This window comes from Helicoverpa zea, chromosome 25 (genome assembly GCF_022581195.2).
Source record: "Helicoverpa zea isolate HzStark_Cry1AcR chromosome 25, ilHelZeax1.1, whole genome shotgun sequence".
Lineage (NCBI taxonomy): Eukaryota > Metazoa > Arthropoda > Insecta > Lepidoptera > Noctuidae > Helicoverpa > Helicoverpa zea.
The window spans coordinates 6,810,557-6,831,684 of record NC_061476.1 but is presented as its reverse complement, the minus strand read 5'-3'; the positions used below and the strand labels follow the sequence as shown (position 1 = coordinate 6,831,684).

At 34.2% G+C, this 21,128-nt stretch overlaps 2 protein-coding genes across 2 annotated transcripts in view; one reads left to right on the top strand and one right to left on the bottom strand.

The window, feature by feature from the left end:
* The window catches only part of LOC124642547 (plastin-3), a 60,227-nt gene extending 51,738 nt beyond the window's left edge, over positions 1–8,489 (bottom strand). Inside the window, exon 1 of the mRNA XM_047180977.1 lies at positions 8,148–8,489. Coding sequence (XP_047036933.1) covers positions 8,148–8,210 — 63 coding nt within the window. The 5' untranslated portion in view covers positions 8,211–8,489. The remainder of the gene's footprint in view (positions 1–8,147) is intronic.
* Positions 8,490–10,907: 2,418 nt separating this feature from the next.
* Positions 10,908–11,652, top strand: LOC124642777 (protein lethal(2)essential for life-like). Its single transcript, XM_047181416.1, has one exon. The coding sequence runs from the start codon at positions 11,029–11,031 to the stop codon at positions 11,554–11,556; it is 528 nt and encodes a 175-aa protein (XP_047037372.1). The 5' UTR covers positions 10,908–11,028; the 3' UTR covers positions 11,557–11,652.
* The last annotated feature ends 9,476 nt before the right edge of the window (positions 11,653–21,128 follow it).

The window sequence follows — 21,128 nt, the reverse complement described above, 5'->3', positions numbered from 1 at the left end:
TGGAGAGACCACAATGGAACCTTCGTTCTTTTATTAACTTAGAACGTCGTCGAGATAAACACCTACATAGGTGCGCTAGAATCAGCTATGTGGAAAAAACATCGATCCTTATTAAACCTTATGTCTTGTGTCATAGAGTTGTTAATAGCCATAGTGCTAAGACCACATTCTTGGCCCAAGGTCGATGCACAACGACCTACGGTATGCCGTGTTTAACTGAGCAAATAAAGTATTCTAATTATCTTTGGATGCAATTAAAAATTGCAATGCAGCCATTATGAAGAAGGTTCTATTGGTTGTTTATGTTTAATTGGATATTGTAATAAATGAAAGGATGATTATTGTAAACTGAGATTTTTTTAATACTAAAAACTTCACACGTGCCCGTAATGTAAATATTGGTCTATGTTCCTGTTAGTAACTTCCCGTTCCTACCTCTATAAGAGTTGTAATTTTTCAAACAAAAATGCAAGTACGAGAAGTTAGCAATATAGCTAAAGGTACGAACATTAATTCACTAAAACAAGCTAAAAAACGAGAATCATAACAGCATTTTAACTAACACTCCTTTTAAGTTACTCAGCACCTCACAAGTAGACGAAACAAAATCTAAAAATAGATTAACTGCAGTTTATTTTGAAAGGAGACCTTCGAAAACGAGAAATAGTGACCCATGAGTCAATCACATCCATATTTTTGAGGGCAATGAGTCATACCGGAACAGCCGACGACCCACTGAGGTCAAAATAACTTCAAGATCATGCCCAAGTTCAAAGCGATTATTTTTAAAAGTTTATTTTAAACGGTGAAAATTCTGACACTTTTTACAACTTCCTTTTCGAGGACCTTGAAGTTGAAATATTTATAACTTATTTTGCTTATCAAGTGTCTTATCGAATCAAGTATTAATTAAGGGAAAGAAAGGTTATAGGCATAAATACGTGCGTAACTGATAAGTTTTCGGGGGTTTTGCAAAATTGGTATTTTCATACACAGTATCTTTTATTGTCTGTAGATTTTTTTAATTCTTGATAATATTTTCCATCGTACACATTCTAGAATATATTATTATAAACCCTACTATACATATTTTCATTCCAACATAAACATGTTTATTATAACATGACCTACTTTTAAACATAGCATATCTCCCCCACGTAACGAATTAATAGCTCTATTTATTATTATTTAAGCAATATGTTTAATGAAATTAGCCATAGCATGACCTTAAAACATTAACATAAGCTTAGGTATTAAATTAATTAGTTTTTAGTAACATCATAATTGAAATGACGCCTATAGTTTTAAGCAAAAGAATTATTAGTACTTAAGGGATTTTTTTAAATGTTTTTTGTGTGTGTTTTCCTCCTCTATTTCAATAAGACCATTATTCATCGAAATTGTATTGGGGTAAACCATTGAAGAAAACCCCAAGACGAATAAACGGAAAATGTATTACTTGCATTTCAAACTTTAGGCACAAGGTGAAAGCCATCAGATTTTTTTTGGAAAACTACATCATAAAAGCTACACATTTCGATGCTATTTAGCTTATGGCAAGGTAGGTTCATAACCTCAGAAAAGTGAATATTTTTCATCAGGACATTTTTGGGAAACCTGGACGACATACTACCAAATATGTAGTTCGAACCTCCCTAAAATCAGAAGAAAGTAAGATGTTGTACTCACAAAAACTAACTTGAAAGCAACCATTTCACTTGAAGCCAAATCTTTTGAAGTAACTGCAGTACATCAAAGGAAGGTTAGAAGTAATATAAACATGGGTTGGCACTTACATATCACTGGTAGATGTTTACGTTAACTTGGCGCATTGGCTCACGTCTTCCACACACAACATCCTAAGAAATATTATGTTTACTAAGAATTTGTATTATAGTGAGTGAAGGTTTAGTATGAATTTTGTTGGGAAGTTGATAGGCTGTGAAAGAAACGTACCTATGTGGTCTTTGGAGAAATGACGAAAGGAATCTTGCATGACGGAGCATCGATGAAATTAGGGAGATAGATAAGGATTGAGAAATAAATTGTCTAAAAGACGGCAATATTAATGATGCAATGATCACGCCCCTGCCCTTATCCCAATTTTATTTGGGGTCGGCGCAGCATGTTCTCTCCTTCCATACTCTTCTATCTGCCGTCATCTCACAAGTAACATTCTTTATTACCATATCTCCTTTCACACAATCCATCCATCGTTTCTTTGGTCTTCCTGTTCCACTATATGCAAGTGAGCCCAAAAATACAAAAAGCTATCCCCACTTATTCAGCCTAGGGGTAAGGTCTTTTCAAAATCAGTCATTGCACAAATTTATTTCGGCTTTTAGATAATTCCTGCAAAGTCTTGTGCACCTTTAGAAATAAGTTCAAAGCAGAAAATTCAAGCTTGGAGATTTCGGATCTCCCCTTGTATTGCTGAAATATACATTTTCAGTCCAAGCCAGACGGACTTTGAGCCCCTCCAGACATATTGTAATGGAACTTTTCGAGTTCGAGCAAATCTTTGAAAGCAGACAGATTTTATTTAGGTAGGATGCTGAAGAAATGTATTTTATGGATGGATGGAAAATGTTTTGCCTAAGGCTCTTTTGCTGATTTGCTTATTTTTGACTGTCTTAGGGCTGCGTACTTTTGAGTACAGTGCATTTTACGCGGTGAAAGAGTACGTTTTAAGTATTCTTCCATCTCATTCTCAAGCTCTATAATATTTGTGTGTACCGAACTTTAAATCGGTTCAGTTGTTATCACAAAGATTTTCTTTCACATTTATGGCAAGGATTTATTACAGAAACGTAGTTTACGTATGCTTACAGTTAGGTATTATAGCTTTATCGACCTCAACAGTCTCGTCAAGTCTCCAAGGCCAAGAAGTTCACGATTTCAACCACTTCATAAGGTAAACAAGAGCTTGAAGTTTCATTCTATTCTAATACAGAAATTTTGGAGAGGCCAGTCAATTAGACCATAATAATATTCCCATTACTGAAACCACTGAATTATTTTAATGAACCCTCCTTCCCAAATAAGGACCGAATCGTACAATGAGTTGTTAGATCCCAAAATATCTTCAAGTGGCTTTCGTTGGACAATACGGCTTTTCTGTGAAAATCTTTTGATACGAAATCTGAGGAAAATTCCTGTAAATCCATTCTTTGGGAGATTTCTGCGGTATTTTTAACAAAGGCACTTAGCCTCTCGCAATAATAATAGTTTCACCCGCATCCCGTGGGGACTACTTCACGCATCCCGATAAAAAATAGCCTTTCTCGATAAATGGGTCTTCTAACACTGAAATAATTTTTCAAATTGGTCTAATAATACATGACATGATCGCCTTAAAGCATACAAACTCTTCAGTAACTTGTAATTCAAATTAAATAGCTAAAACTACTTAGAGTTGAGTTTAAAATAGACTGTATGTAGTCTTTAGACTAATGGGTGACTGTTATCTCAATGCTATTAGTAGCTCGTTATTGGCGGTTAGGACATTAACTAGAGGCCTGTTAACTTATAAGCACTGATTGATTAATTGACCTACTTTGAGTACGATGCTATGATTCATCGAAGAGTTACTGTGGAGGTCCTAATGAGGTCTAAGTGGAAGACTGAAGATGCATAAAGTGCATTTCATTTCTATTGATCAGAAAATTTCATATTTAGATACTTTATTCAGCTTTCACTTAGTTTATTTGAATTTCTGAATAATGTGAAACTTGAAAATAAGATATTGCACATGTAAAAAATAAATTATTGGAATATTTAAGTCACAAAAATAACATGTACATCTGTTTTCCAGTATGAATATAAGAAGCGTTTAATATTTCCCAAGAAACTACGATTATAATTATGAAAATGTTATTCACAGCAAATTCATTATGAATTAATTAGTTTCCAGGTCATTGCTTGCTAAAACAACACACAATTTTCATAGAAAACATCTAACATTTTTCATAGGCATCGGTACAAAGAATAGACAGTCCCCTCCTTTGCTTGCACATAAAGATAGACATAAAAATTAATTTGCATATGTATCTCTCACTTGGATAATTAAATCTATGCGTTGTAGAGGTCATTAAATATGTTGTTTACTATGTCGCTCTAAGAATATTTGCACTAATAAAAAAGTCTAATATCCATAAGTAGTATTGTTAAGCTGAAAACATAATATTGTAGTAGTATAATTTAATTAATGCCTATAATATAGAAGAAACATTTTTGTTTGTCTGTACCCTAAAGGCTCCAAGGCTACTGTACCAATTTGAAAAATTATTTCACTGTCGGAAAGCTACACACAGTAGTTCCCAAGGGACGCAGATGAAACCATGAGGAAAAAAAGGTAATCAGTAATATTGATAAATTGAAAACATAATATCTGTAATAAGTATAAAATATAAGACCATCATGCTTTATAATAAATCAATACACTTAACAGTATCTTGCCCAGTCTCAAGTACTTTAGATTATACTTAATAGTGTGTGACCTTTTTGCAGCGCCACCCATTGAATGATAACCTTCACTAACTCTCAGATTTGCATGTCTTGAACTATCTTAATACCTAGTATAGTCTAAGTCTAAGTATACCTAAGTATTAAAGAGTTCTTATCTTCAGAAGTATGGATTGAAACTAATATCTTTGATGCAATATTTACTTGGAAACAACATGATATCTTTAATGCAATATTTACTTGAATAAATATCTGTGAACTCAATGTATCTGGTGTGTATGAGGATTAGAGTAAAAAAGCAATATGGAGTAGAGTAGAGTTCGTAGAGGCCCAACTTCGCCGACAACGTAAACATCAGTTTTTCTTAAAACAACTGTTTATTTTGAAAGAATGTGAAATTTCATAGTGATTTTGTGCCTAATACATAGTCATGTTTACATATGTAGTAACTATTAAGTGATCTGTGGTAAAATCCCTAGATATATTTCATAAAGCATAAATGAACTTTTAATTACTATGTAAAGTAACTCAATCATACAAGGAAAGAAACTAGAATTACCTATTAACCATTCATAGTAACGCATAGATAGACAAACCAACACCACAAAGTATGCTCAACAGAAAATAATATTAAAACCATTGACACATCGACTCAGTTTTTACACTGAGGAATACCGACCAACATACCAACTGAATCAAAAAACATGTGCAAAGCATTGGCTAAGCAAACTATAACCTATTTGGGTATTCAATATATACACCTATATACATGTATACATGTCAAGGCGACAATATCGACGGGTTTTGAATATTAAAACGTGTGTGAACGAAATTACCTGTTGAGTAACCGATGACGTTCGGAATATTTTATGTATGAGCCCTTGTAATCACACCTGAGTTGGTTTTAAGGACGCAGCTAAAAATGTTTGCTTTTTAGACTAGTAGATGTCTTTTTTGGCTTAGTAATTTGGCTTTGGCTTTCTCACTATTAGATTTAATTGTAATTTTATACTCAGTTCATTTAGAGCCCGAGAAAGGACGTCTACTTTTAACCTGTAATGGGTAGTGTATTTTTTTAAGTTTAGTTTTAAGAACATTTTGTGTATAACTATATATACTACTGTTTGTTTTCCCTAATAAAATAAAATAAAAATAACCCTGATGCGGAAAGTAATTTTCTCAGGGCAAAAAAACTAAATAAAATTAATCTACATATAAGAAATTATGAGTTGTATAACAAAATGACTTCAAAATTTAAATATTTAAAAAAACATTCATGCAATATAGGAGGATATACTGTCAAATGAAAGTAAAAATATGCAAAAACTTGTTTGTGAATCACACAAATATGTACTCTCATTTGTTAATCAAGTCATTACCGCTAATGCATTCATTAAGCTACCTCATAAACTATCGTATTTGTCGAAAAATTTGAAACTCATTATTATGTTTACATTTATTTATCATGAATTTAATTTAAAATATTATGAGTGAAACGCATATATCAGGATTTCATGCTTGTAAATACTTATTTAAATACGCATATTAATTATTTCCGGTCAATGGCCAGCTAATTGTCCCCTTATATGCATGGTGTATGCAGAAAATACATGCGTTAAAATGTATAAAAAAATAACCCTATCCAGGAGTGTTATATATTATTGCAAACTGTTTGCTGTACTTTAACCAGTGTCCCGAGGGAACTACTTCTCGTATTTGGATCAAAACTAGCTTACATACTTTCTCCAGCTCTAGACTCCCTGTGTACCAAACTTTATTTTAAATTTGCCATAAAGAGTTATTTTCACATGTATTATAGTTGGGATGATATTTCACAATACCTTAGGGCTTAGGGTATGTTAATACTAACACATATTTGCATTTCCTACTTAGCATGCAACAAACTGCATTGCCTGCATAAGTAATGAGAATGTCGGCCTGTGCTAACTTCTTCATATATTAATTGTGTTATTAAAATTTTCTATTCAATATTAGCATGAATAAATATGTTTTGCATTTATTATGTTTGTTTTAGAAATTCAGAAAATGTTACTGTTTATTTCTGGGAGAACTTTTAAACTGTCATTAAGGAATTTGATATTTTATGGAGCTGTTCATTAAAGATCTAAAATCATGTGGAGTTGTTTAGATGAAATGGTCTAGATTTACATAAAATAAAGATAAACTTGGCAGTATTTCTATTCATTGTTCGGAAAAATACAACAATGTCATTGAACACCCCTGGCAGTCGTGACGGGTAGTCAGTAGCTAGTAAGTCTGACACCAGTCTAACCAGGGGTTGCCCGGGTAACTGGGTTGAGGGGGTCAGATAGGGCAGTCGCTCCTTGTAAAGCACTGGTGCTTAGCTACATCCGGTTAGACTGAAAGCCGATCCCAATATTGTTGGGAAAAAGGCTCGGAGGATGATGGAAAAATACAACAACTTAGGGAAAGAATAAATGATATTATAGTGTTCCAGTTGTCACAAATAAATACTTTTTGTTTCCAGATAATACTTAAAGTAAGTATAGTGATTTGTTGTCAGAACCTATTTAAAAGTATTTCAATAATAACTTACATGGACTGTATGTTATCTTAATGTATTGTCATAACTTATCAATGCAAGCTGAATGTTTTGCAATAATTATTGAGCGGCTACTATCAGTAGTAGATAACAAGCAATAAAAAACTGCATTTATGTGTCTAAGGTCTAGAATTCTACAGTTTCTAAAACTGTTTATAATTTATTATGTATTCTGCTATCATCAATGTCATCTGAACATCATTAGCAGTCATTATAGGTAGCCAGTAAGTCTGACAACCAGTCTTATAGGGGTATTGGGTTGCCCCGGGTAACTGGGTTGAGGAGGTCAGATAGGCAGTCGCTCCTTTTAAATCACTGGTACCTACTCAGCAATCCAGTTAGACTGAAAGCCGACCCCAACATAGTTGGGAAAAAATCTATGCAGATGATTATTATTATGTACTTGATGTTTTCCTGTTGTTTCACACGTATCCGGGAAACTTCTACTTGTACAGGGATAAAATATAGCCTATATTACTCTAGAGTAGTGTAGCTTTCCAATAGTGAAAGAATTTTTCGAATCAGTTCAGTAGTTTTGGAGCTTTGAGTACAAACAAGAATGTGTTGTGTATATTAGTATATATAGATAGATATGTTTCCATACCTATGCTAAATTGCCATTGCCTAGGCAGTAAACACACTGATGAAGTCATAGTTGTTTTTCCTTTTAAGTATGTCAATAATAATTGTAGAATAACTTCAATAAGGAACAATAAATTATTGATATTGTCTTTCTGCAATCCTCAGTAAACAAGTTAAAAAAATAAGTAGTATGTGTATCACATTTTTTTTTTATTTTCATGCATCTTCGAGGGGTTTTGTTTATTTTATCAGAAAACGTGACCAAATCCGATGGTTTTCATGTATATGTATGTATACATCGTCGATTTTAAGGAGGCAAGGCATATAAGCGGGACCACACGCGGCCTCGAAAAACACACGTTATACACGCGTACGCGAGAATTCCATAAACGGCAAACTGTACATCGAAAATTGCAAAACATTACGAATAAGCAATGCCCCAAATTCTCAAGCCGCACGAAATGCCGACAAATCGATTCTGATTAACGATTATCTGAATGAAAACTGGCAAACTTACCTGTTCAAACTGCTCCCTGATCTCAGTCCTCTCTTCCTCCGTCAATTTCGAATTATCTGCCATCGTCACACAAATAAAATCACTAAAACGAGGATCACATCGACAATGTAGCGAGTGTTTGAAAAAACGCTCTTACACAGTTCACTTAAAAACTAGCGTTGTTTGTATATATATTAAAATGTATTATAAAAATCACAGCACTCGACAAATAGTGTAATCGAAGGCGCACTATAAAATTACCACACGGACTCGCAACACGATAACATGGAGCGAATGCAAATTAAAAATACGTCAGTCAACTCAACCGACCGACCACTGCGCAGCGAGCGACCGTGTAGTGAGGTGAATGTGTCGAGGCAGCGGCAATTTTTTATCAGTAGCACCATTATATTAGTTGTATGATTTTGCCTTTGTTTTCAAAAATAAAATATAATTATATATCTAGAATGCATTTGTTCGTTGCAGAATTCTCGCATTTTGGAAAGCTGAAGCCCGCAAACATGCTTAGAGTTTAAGAGCTTATGCCTTTACGGATGTGCATATATTTTAAATATAAAAACTAAACTTTTAACCTCCCTTCTGGAAAAGCTTCTGGAAATCCCTGGGATTGAGACATAATTATGAAATTCTTATACGTAGCACTTCTGTAAAATAAAATATAAGAACCTATAACTTTTAATTTTTCTTCTTTTCTTCTTCTAAGTTCAATTATTTAGGTTTCCTCTGAGTTATTAATCTGTTGGAAAAATCTATACATATAATAAAATGATAGGAAAGTCAAAACTGTACATTGAATATTTTTTTAAAAGAACACTTGGGGGGTGATCCATTATCGATTCTGAACCCAAATATGTAGTTTTTAGAATTTTTGTCTGCATGTCTGTTTATCTGTTTGTCTGTATGTTTGTCCCGGATAAACTCAAAAAGTACTGCATGGATTTAAATCAAATTTTGCATGACTATTACCTGGAGGCCGGTTCAACACATAGGCTATATATTATCACGCTATCACCTACGGGGGATGAGCAATGAACGAAATTGGAAAATTGGAAATTCTATACTGCCCACACAGACGAAGTCGCGGGCAACAGCTAGTACGAAATAATAACCGATTCAACAGCCTCGAGCCACACTTATCGTTTTCATTTATATTAAGTCGATTAAAATTATCGATTTTGTTCGTCACATCACTAACTTATGATGTTGGCGTTGCTATTTATTTTATAAAAAGTTGCCAGCAACTCCTAAAAATAATTATGCTGATAAGACCTAAATTAAATTCAGGAATTCATGAATTTCACAAAAACCGTATCACATTATTATCAATAACACTATATTTTTATTATCTTTTAAAATTAGAAAAAAAAAGAATATGTTAAAACGTGACTAAAAGACTCCTTAACAAGTCTCAAATAATTTAAAAGTTCAATACAAATTTCTTAAAAACAACGCCATCTATTAAAAAAATATGAGAGTTTAAACGTCTATACACTTTGCTTTATAAATAGTTAGGCTACTCGACAATAGATGGCAGTGTAAAAGCAAAATAGAACATTCTAGAGAAGTCAAAGACTGTTTTGCCTCGCGATTGGTTTGAACAAATGCGCGGGAATGTTCTACGACGTTCTGTTCAGGGGAGTTCAAGCCAGGGGTCTAACTATGTATCATAAATATATTTTCATTTTACTTCGTCGTATTTAAATCTTATCTTGAATCATTAAATGTTCGTATTGATATAGCAAACTGCTAATCAATCTTATGTTTATGCATATTCTCATTTAGATTTAAAAATGCAAAATTGTTCTTGTTTGTTAGTTAGGCTTTCACAGATGCGGAGATAGGTGTGGGAGTCCAAAATAATATTGTATGAAACAGGATATGAGTCATGAATATTTGGAGGATACTAAAGTCTGTTTTTTAATCTCGTAGACTAAATTGACACGTGCAAAATGTGAAACTTACAAATAATGTTGCTAACTCTTTGGTGCAGTGTTGTACTTACGATACCGGTTTGTTGAATCGTAACTTTTTATCTGTAATAGACGAATTTAAAATTCATTCAAAGTTTTATATTTAAAATTCACGTACGTACACACGGCTGTACGACATGCTATAAACTGCCAGGGATATCTGACCACGCAAAGCCATGCGTAATCATCAAGGATAAGCCCATTATTTCAGGATGACTTATAGTAAAAAAACGATACTTGATTTTATTAACGCTAAGTTTCGGTTGTGCCACATCACTATTTAAGAATTTGCAATAAATTGACAACACTCGAAATGACAGTTTATTCTACGAGATTAAAAAACAGACTATAAATAGCGTGTGGAAATTACAATAATTTTCATATTCTAATTATTAAATTCTTTTAAATTCTTCTAAACAGACTTTTTTAAATTGCACGTTGAGAGTTGATTTTTATTTCTAATACTTTTTTACAGACAGTCGTATTGACATGTATTTTTCTTAGAAGTAAGTATAAGATCTTTATTTCTTATGAAATATTTTACTTTTAACACATTTTAAGCACAAATACCTTTAACTAACGTTTTAGACATTTATTCCGTAAACGTACCTAATCGCAGACCCAATTCAGTCTCCAATTGTAATTTTTTCAAAAAGCTATTATCGTTTCACAATGTCGCAATCAATACATTCCGCGTCCAGCGACCCGTAGTCTGGGCGGCCCTGCGTTCGCGATCATTCTACGATATTCTAGTAGATGGCGCCACCGCTTAAAAACAACTGCGCGCGCCGAACGTCATCAGTTTGATTTGAACAAGCGACTGTGAAACGATCGCAAAGCTATTCGGAGAAGAATTTCTCTGCGATTCTACAATTCTACGAAGTCTCGAAGTTAAAAAGTAATTCAGAAAGATGTCTCTGCTACCATTCCTGTTGGATTACGAGATGAACCGCCCACGCCTCATGGAACAGCACTTTGGCTTGGGGCTGACGCCAGAAGACCTTCTCCAAGCCGCTGCTGCGCCGTTGGTGAACAGAGAGTACTACAGACCCTGGCGCCACCTCGCAGCAGCCGCACGTGACGTCGGATCCTCCATCAAGTCTGACAAGGATAAGTTCCAAGTGAATCTCGACGTGCAACATTTTGCGCCGGAGGAAATTTCTGTGAAGACTGTTGACGGTTACATCGTGGTTGAAGGCAAACACGAAGAGAAGAAAGACCAGCACGGATTCATTTCCCGCCAGTTTACACGACGTTACGCGTTGCCTGAAGGTTGCGTGCCCGAAACAGTGGAGTCTAGGCTGTCTTCGGATGGAGTCCTCACTGTGACTGCTCCCAGGAACGTGCCTTTAGCTGTCCAGGGTGAGCGCCAAGTCCCCATCACTCAGACCGGACCAGTTCGTAAGGAAGTGAAAGACCAGGCTAATGGTGACAAGTAAATGATGATCTCTGTTAATTTTAGTCATTCCTCTCATTACTTTTACTGCTTGTAAGACTGAATTTTTTAAGTTAATAAATACTGGTAATTCATAAAACGTTTTTTTCATTTATTATCCCAAATTAAAGCAAGTAGCAGAGGTAAACCTAAAGAAATAAACGAATACAACCCAGTGTGGACCGTATTCTTCATCGGACATGGGTATGTTTATAAGCCCAGAGGGTACCTAATAAAGCTCATTGAAATAATGGGTAGGTGGTAGGTAGGTAGGTTCCTAGGCCATAACCATACAGTACCTACCACCTACCCATGACACAAAGGAAGGCGCTTGACTCAGGCCGCTTTTCAAATGGTACTTTTGGAAATCAAAGTGGCAAACCTCCGATGACTGACTGCATCACTGTGGAATCCTAAGCATCGCGAAGCACGGCCGAAGGGTGTCGTGTTCCGGCGATTCCGCGGGAAGCTACGCGATACCACGCAGCGTAGTGCAACATGAGACCGCCTACTCGTTAGTGGTTTGCACCGGAGCATAGACCTCCGGAGAAAAACCGGTATTCTACCGGTGAAACTATAGTTCGGCCATTCAGAGAATGCGTTCCTGACACGTCGCGATTGAACTGACGACGTAACTACATTCATTGATTATTGATATAATAATGTTGTTTTAATGCTCCTCAATTGTTAAAACGGTAAACAACCAGCAAAAATATTTTTATCGTAACTGCAACGCCATTGCAAAGTTACGTCGTCAGTTCAATCGCGACGTGTCAGGAACGCATTCTCTGAATGGCCGAACTATATAAAAAACACCGGAGAAAAACCGGTACTCTCCGGTTATAGAGCCAAATAAAAGAAAAGACTTAATATTTTATTGATTGTTAATCATTTACTGTTGGATATGGGTGCAGGTGAGACAAAGAAAACACATGTATCCTGAACGACTGTTATATTTCGAATGTAAGAACGTACGATTAAAGTGAACATTGAATGATTGAATGTTTGACGAATGATTGAAGTAGGTATGCTTTATATAATCTTGGATATTTGTAAAGGAGGTATTATACGTACATCGTGCTTATATTCCAACAGCCCCCCTCAAATGTACAAGCATTTTATACAATCATAAGTCAAAAATCGTTTACCCAAACTTGGCTGCAAAACAGCACCTTTTGAACGTCAGGAATTTATAAAAGACAGCCACCAAAACGCCCACCTTTCACCACTTCCTATGTGTTTTTACTGGGAAGAAGAAGTGGCGTAACAAACTCCCCAGCAACACATGTCTGTCTGTAGGTTAGAAGAACCTTAAACATTGTTTGATATATACAGTATATAATTCACTTCCAATATATGTGTTCTCAACATTCCAAAAATCTACGTTCTTCAAATAATCGTCTTCTGCACTGCCCTACTCACCGTTCAGACATCATTCATTCTTCCTTTTTCGTTAAATCCATTCTTCTCTGGAATGAGCTTCCTCTGGAAATCAGGATGGTTAACAGTCGATATTCCTTTAAAAAGAAATTACGCGACCACATTCACAAGAAATTGGCAGAATCGCTACCATAGCTTATTTTCTTTTATTTTTTTTTTATTCCTTTGTCTCTCATGGCAAATGTATATATTTAATATGTATGTATGTATATATTTTATTTATTATTGTCCATATATTCTATATATATATATATATATTTCTTTTCTTTGCATGTAGATAATATCTAATAACTGCACCTACCACTGCTATTTCCCCACCACCCAAAGGTAGACTGGGAGAAAACGCCTAAGGCGTTAAGTCCGCCATTGTACTATTTGTGCAAAAAGTATTATAAATAAATAAAATTCAATTTGTATATTACAGTATAGAACAATATGCAATATTTACATACACTTTATACAGTCATAAATAGTACCTGCTGCATATCAAATTACAATAACTTTGATCAACAGCTTAGATTATAAACATAATAGCATTCTAAATAAAATCATTGAACTGAAATTATTCAAAAATTTACATTAAGTTCAACTTAATTCTAAAAACTTTGCATCATAAGTCAAAGTCAAAACATTTACTTCATTTAGACCATAACAAGCACTTATGAAAGTCAAAAACATAAATAAGTTTGATTCTAGTTGCTCATTCCAACAGTAGCTTCCTATGGAGAAGAAGAGGCAAGTAACTCCATGGTTACTTTTTTTTTTAAATACATAGTATGGTATTACAGTTTATATGTATTGATACATACAATAACAGCATGCGAAGGTCATGTAGAATCACAAACAAAAACATATGAGAATTAATTACCATTAAAATGCTTCATGCTTCAAATTTTCATGTTTCACGAAAATGCATGAGTCAAATACCATTTATAAGAATAATTATTAAACATGATATGAATATTTTAATGTACTTTGTAACTTATCTTGTAATAAGTATAAACATTCACATATTTTACATTAATTAATACTTTTATATGTACATATTTTGTCACCAGACAAATAGTCAAAGGAAAAATACAATTTTACTAGCTGGTAAAATTTTAATTTGGTTATTAATTAGATATTGTTATGTCCTATGGAGCAGGACCACCACATTTCTAAGCATTTTTATCTTGAACTTAATGTTCTAACTTATAATATGCTTTCTTAAAAAAATGTGGCTTTTTTATATATGAGTTTTAAACCTCATGTCATTCAGTTCCAGACTGTTGCCTGGTTGTCTGGTATTTTGTTATTACATTTACTTATTTATTTACATATACCACCTTACATCTACCCTTACAGGACGTGCCTAATGCGGCAGATGGGTTCTTATTAATTCTAAACTAAACTAAAAACACATAAATAACACATCACATCACATCACACAAATCAACACATAAAAAACTTAACTAAATTCGTCACAATATCGTTTGTGATTTGTAGGATTATTAGCGATGCTAATACAACTGTTATTAACTTCATATATCATCATTGTCTGTTTTATCAGAATAGAACTATGTTATAATGATTTTATCCAAATAGCTTCTCTTATAGCTTCAAATAAGCATATATTCAGCTTCTGTTGAGGAACCGGCGACTATTTTGTTTCCGTGTATTCCACGAAATTGTACAGTTATCAAACACTTTAAATATGTGATCTGTTGTACTTATGCGGTCAATAACGTCGCCTCAACCAATCAGAATCTGCATACCCTGCCATCAGTTGTTTGTAATCACATTTCACATAGGTCAGCTTTAATTTAAGAGTTCCTTTTATGTATCTCAAAAGATGTTTTAACCAATTCCATAACTTCATTAATTTTACTTTGATACTGACTTATAATACCTATAGCAGCACAAATTTCTGGTCATGTACTAAGCATTGCATGCGCATTGCGTACATAAGGCACTTCCATATACTTTGATATATCTTCCTTAAGAATGCCTTTCAAAACGGCGGTTTTTACGTCCGTAAGATGGGCATCTAAATCAAACTGATTTGCAAGTGTTAAAATAAATTGGAAAGTTTATATTTGAAATACATTAGTGAACGTTTCGTTATAATCTTGTAAGTATTGTTGAGTGAAACCACGAGCTACTAATCGGGCTTTATACCATGTAGGTTTACCCAACTCGTTATTTTTAATTGTACATACCCAATTTGAGCTTTTTATGTTAAAAATTTTTAGGTCTTGCTATGAGAGTCCAAGTATTATTTCTATGATTAGACTCTATTTCACTTTTTGTGGTTTTCAACATATGTATACTAGAATCATCCCCACTAAAAATGTCACAATAGGTGCATGGTAGTGATTGAACAGTTGTGAGCGATAAGCAAAAATGGGTCATCAATCCTTTTATAATCTATTGGGGTACTTTGAGAATTATTTGTATTACGTCTCAGTTTGCTAGATGAAGGTCCAGCTTCTGAGCTATTATCAGGGGAATGATTATGTTTGTATTTGTTGCCTATTAACTTTGCCGATTTATCGTCGTTATCGTGCTTGTTAATTTAGGCGGGAATTTGAACAGGTATTATAGAAATACAACTCATCAAATCATCATCATCATTGGCCACAGAGCATCTTGGACAGATGATTGTGGCAGTGCTTGTCTACGCGGTTATTAGTGCCGCAAGCACTTTCTTTCATCAAATCAACATCCCTCGCAATAGGGAATTGGTTATTTTCTGTATTAGGTAAATAGTTTGTAACCATTTTGGTCGTAACCAACTAATATGGCTTTAAATGACTTTTCGTCAAATTTCGAGGCTTTAGTTTTATCATGAACATGTTGAACCGAATCATCATCATTATTTTAAATGTCTTGAATGACTTATTTTCGGTTTCGTATTTTCGGTATTGATTGTGTCATGTTTCGTATGGTGTTTTATTATTGGCGAGCGCTTTTGTGGGTAGTCTATTTGTTAAATATGTATATTAATATAGCTTCATCCCAGAATATTTTATATAATTTCTAACCAATTTGTAACTAAATTTGTAACCAATGGTCGAGCCATTTCGGTTAACGTACGATTCATACGCTCCTCGACACCATTTTGTTGTGGCTATTCGATACTGTTAAACAGTACCTAAGTTATTCCTTACAAACACAATAATAATCTTTAAATTCATTAGAAAGATATTCTCGCCCACTATCGCAATATAAATTAGTTTACTTTATGGTTAAATAAATTTTCACTTTTAGCAACAAAATCTTGAAAACATGTCAGCACTTCTGACTTAGCGTAGGTACATCAAATATATAACAGTGTGATATTGCACTGTAATGTATAAAATTGTCTATAAACGTAGCAAAATAGTTCTTATCATCTACAGTACATGGTTTTTACCAAATATGCAAGGTTCACATAATTCATCAGAATTATCAAATAAAAACATTATTTTCATCAACTCCATATTTGAACATTTGATTTTTCTGTTTATTTAAGTGAGTCCTATGCCGTATTATTTATACTCTTTTACACAGTCTTGGTGATTCTCTTCAACAAAATTTAAATTACTCAGAGAATTATTACTGTTTAAAAGTAATACTAAAAAAAAACATTAGTGATTGATGTTCTCACCTGTCATAAAACATTTATTATTTTTACCATAAATGTAAAAAAAAAAATTACCGACATACCAGTCTTTTGGCATATTATAACGTACCTCCGGTGAATATAAAACGTCATCAATTGATCCTTGAATTTATGTTGTTACCTCGATTTACCCTTTACCAAACTCCAGGATTGAAACTCCTTTCCTATATAGCAACACCGATCTTCAATGGTGTGGATAATTCGACGTACGAGGTTAAAACCTTTTTACATTGTCAATCTTTTAATTTTTTTTTTTTTTTTTAATATCATATATGTCATCATGATCTGTCACACCAGAATCTAAAAGAAAATAAACAGTATTATTTTCTACATAATTAGCAGACAATTTACATTATGAAATCATAAAAATGAAACCGTCCTGGTCATTGTTGCAGTATTCAATGTTATTGGCAGACTTTTGAAGTTCACCCATTGATTATTTTGCTGCAGTCCCTTTAAGTAACGGCAGTCCTTTTTGAAATTATTCCGACGTCCGCAATGATCACAATACATTTTTTTTTTGATATTATATGCATTGAATTTCCGGGTTGATAATTATTTTTATTCTTCTTCTTTCGTGTCGATGACATGTGTTATAGTGAGACTACACTTTGTCAGCCCAATATGCCGCCACAGCGAGAGCACTAATTATTTTTATTTTGAGTGTGGGTCTCATGTGGGTCTCATTATTATTATACAATTCATGATCGAGTCGTAGTCTAGTATATAGTAGGCGTAGTCTTCACAGAAACCATATTGAGTTGCTCATCACCTAGCAACGCAGAAATAACACCGTCATAAGATGTGATATTTTGTTCATTGTTAATGCAATTTTAATTTACACTCTTTCACTGAATTTAAAATTTTTGTTGTATTACTTTTAACTACAGAAAACGGCCTGGGCCCATAACCTGTTGGATATGGGTGCAGGTGAGACAAAGAAAACACATGTATCCTGAACGACTGTTATATTTCGAATGTAAGAACGTACGATTAAAGTGAACATTGAATGATTGAATGTTTGACGAATGATTGAAGTAGGTATGCTTTATATAATCTTGGATATTTGTAAAGGAGGTATTATACGTACATCGTGCTTATATTCCAACATTTACCCACTATTTTTACAGCATTTTTATTAAATATATTTGTATTTCTTATTTTTATGTTTTCTTATTTTTGAAGACTTCCATAAGTTGTTGCATAATGGTATAACGTTCGTCGCCAGTATACCGGTCAAGTTCATGAGAGATGAACTTACAAAACATTAAATTTGAAATTCTTATATTCTCATTAATTTCGTCCACATAATTCTGTGGTCCTGTTGTCATCACTGCCACATCAGAAAACTGTTTTTCCGAATTTGGGCTTGATTTCTTGTGTTCCTGGTCGGTATAATCAGGACTAAACCAGCGTTGAGAGTACTGACTGAACTCGTGTTCTTGTTTGTTCTCGTAACTTGGGGAGCAGCATCATTTATTGAAATAAAGATTTTTTCAAAAAAAGGTTCCGTTTCATTTTCAACTACGTTGTAGGTTGTTGGTACATCTAGTTTCCGGTTAATTGTGTTAACGGATTCTCTGAGAAAAAATATTCAGTTGTTCCATCTCGGACTACTGGGAATACACAAGATTACGATAACTAAACTGAATAGACACTTGATTTCTAGTTAAACTAAAAATTATCCGGAGATCAAATCACCGGTGAATTTCACCGGTTCGCAAGATTCCGCTCCGGTGCAAACCACTACTACTCGTTATAACACTGGTCAAACAGTCAACACATGATTTTAATTGTATTTTTGTATGTACCTATTTATATTAAAAGTATTGCAGTGTTAATTAAGTACCTAATTATTTATATTTTCTATCTGAAATACCTACATAATGATAGGTGCCTAAAATACTTACTTTCCAACAGACAAACTAGGTATGTGTATAGTTTTGTTGGACAATGTACCTACCTACCTACATTTTATAAAACTACCTACCTTTTGATCAATAAATAAATAAATAATAATGTATGTGGTAAGGAGGTGGTACATACTTATCTACCTATATTTGTAGTGTCGTTTTTGTCAAGTGCTCATGTAGATTTTATAGATTAATCATTTCAAGCACTATGTCAGTGCATTGCCCTTGGCACAGTATTTACATATCAATTTAAGTGGCTGGAGTAGTATAAGAATCCTAATTAGTGATTATGTACCTAGTACCTACCTACCATGGAGAACATAACTAGTTTAGTCAAATACATTTTTTGTGATTCATCATCATCATCTCAGCCATAGGACGTCCACTGCTGAACATAGGCCTCCCCCTTAGATCTCCACAGATACCTGTTGGAGGCGACCTACATCCAGCGTCTTCCTGCGACCTTTATAAGCTCGTCTGTCCACCTCGTTGGTGGATGTCCTACGCTGCGCTTGCTAGTCCGTGGTCTCCACTCCAGCACTTTTCGGCCCCATTTTTTGAGTTTTTTTTTTGTGATTGCCCTTGTTATCTTATTTAGGTACCTACCTATATTTTTATTTTTTTCTGTTAGTTCAATATCTTTAAACGTGTACCTACTAGCCACAAAAAATGCACACTGGTTAAAAAACAGACCCATATCAATGTAGGTAATGGTAATTATTGTACCTAATTGCAAGATTAACTGCATTCCCGTAAAACCGGTTGTGTTACGTTTTATCTGCTTTAAGTATTTATTTACAATCATTAAGGATACCGGAGATATTTTTATGTACATCTTTAATCATTTTGTCCTGACTGACATACAACGCATAAGGGTGCTTCTACACGGTGCATGTAGCTGGAGCAAGTTAACATGCGCAAGTGACAAGAGCACGCGGTATATTAATAGTAAATTATCTCAGTGGTGTCAGATTTCAAGGAAGTGTAGATACTGAGAAAAACATTTTATTGTATTTTTAAGACAAGAAACAAAGTAAAATCAATAAAATATGTAGGCCAATGTCATCAACATCAGATTGAGTTAAAAGCATGTTTTTTTGGGAAAGTTTGCAATAACCACTTGTACTTTACACTTATTTATTTAGTGAGTATTTCTCGCCAATCAATTTTATTAAGTTACTAGATATTTCCGTACAGTTTCACCTGCTCCGGTTTCCCGGCGGCCCGAGGGAACTCCTTCCCGTACCTGGACAATACTTCTGTCACTGTTGGAAAGCTAGGGTTTCCAACAGTGACAGAATTTTTAGAAGTTCAGAGCATATTTACTTTATTATATTCGTGTAGAAGTATGCGTGCTCAGAAATTGGTCACGAACCGCCATCATGTTTGGCGAAAACTTTATGAATAACTTACCTACTTGATGTCTGCTATCTGAGAAAACTATTTTGCGCACGCGCGGGTGAAATCTATCCTTCCTATATTGGTAAGTGGGCGATCACTCACTATTTTTCTGCTATCCGACCAGTAGTTCCTGAGTGTGAAGTGTTCAAAGAACTAAACTAAAAAACCTGTTGCCTACATGACATTATTATCTATCCATTCGATCTATATACGTCGTATCTTTATTAATGTATGTACCTATTATAATTTCTATTCAGAATAATTTTAAAAGCGGGCCCAACCAGTTTAAAAGCTTGTCTGGTTGCCAAAAGTTGTCTTCATTTAGATTTTCGTGACATTTTTTATTTAAAATAGAATACCTACCTAAAGTAGAATCAGTTACGTACTGCATCATATATAATCATGCTTTAGGAAAAGACTAGGCAGATAATAAAATATGTCTTCAGGACAAGAGCCTAAAAGACAGCAAAAAGTATTAAATTAGGTACCTGTTTTTTTTTTCAAGATATGACCCATTAAAGTTAATAAAACCTATTAAACTATTATGTAAAAATAATAAATAATTATATACTTTGTCCTCTGTAATGTTAAAACCAGTCACATAAAAACCGTTCTTTTAAAAGCATTTTTATGTTGCAGTAATAAATATGAATTCAAAGACATTAAAGTAATTACTGAAAGTTTTATTTTCCCGACACGTTGCGGTTGGCTTCCAGTTTATGCGGATGCAGCTGTGTACCAGTGTTTTACAAGGAGCGACTGCCTATCTGACCTCCTCAACCCAGTTATCCGGGCAACGTAGTAAGACTTGTAGACAGACTTACTGGCTTCTGACTGCCAAAGATGTTCCAATGACAGCCAGGACCTACAGTTTATCGTGCTTTCCGAAACACGGACGAAGAACTCGTTATGAAAAGATGGTCAACCCATCCACGGACCGACTGCACTAACCTTTGCTTATCCTTCTGATCGATTGATCCGCGCCTTAGGTAAAAAGAAAAAAAAAACTATTACCATCCAGTGGTATAATAACACCTCACCACTATTAGCAATATCCTCATACATTCATGTATGGCATAAATAACAAATTCAACAAAACAAAAAATCGCTTCATACATATTCCGTTAGGAAATTTTCATTCCGTCAGTTTCAACACTTTGACTACAACATCGCTCA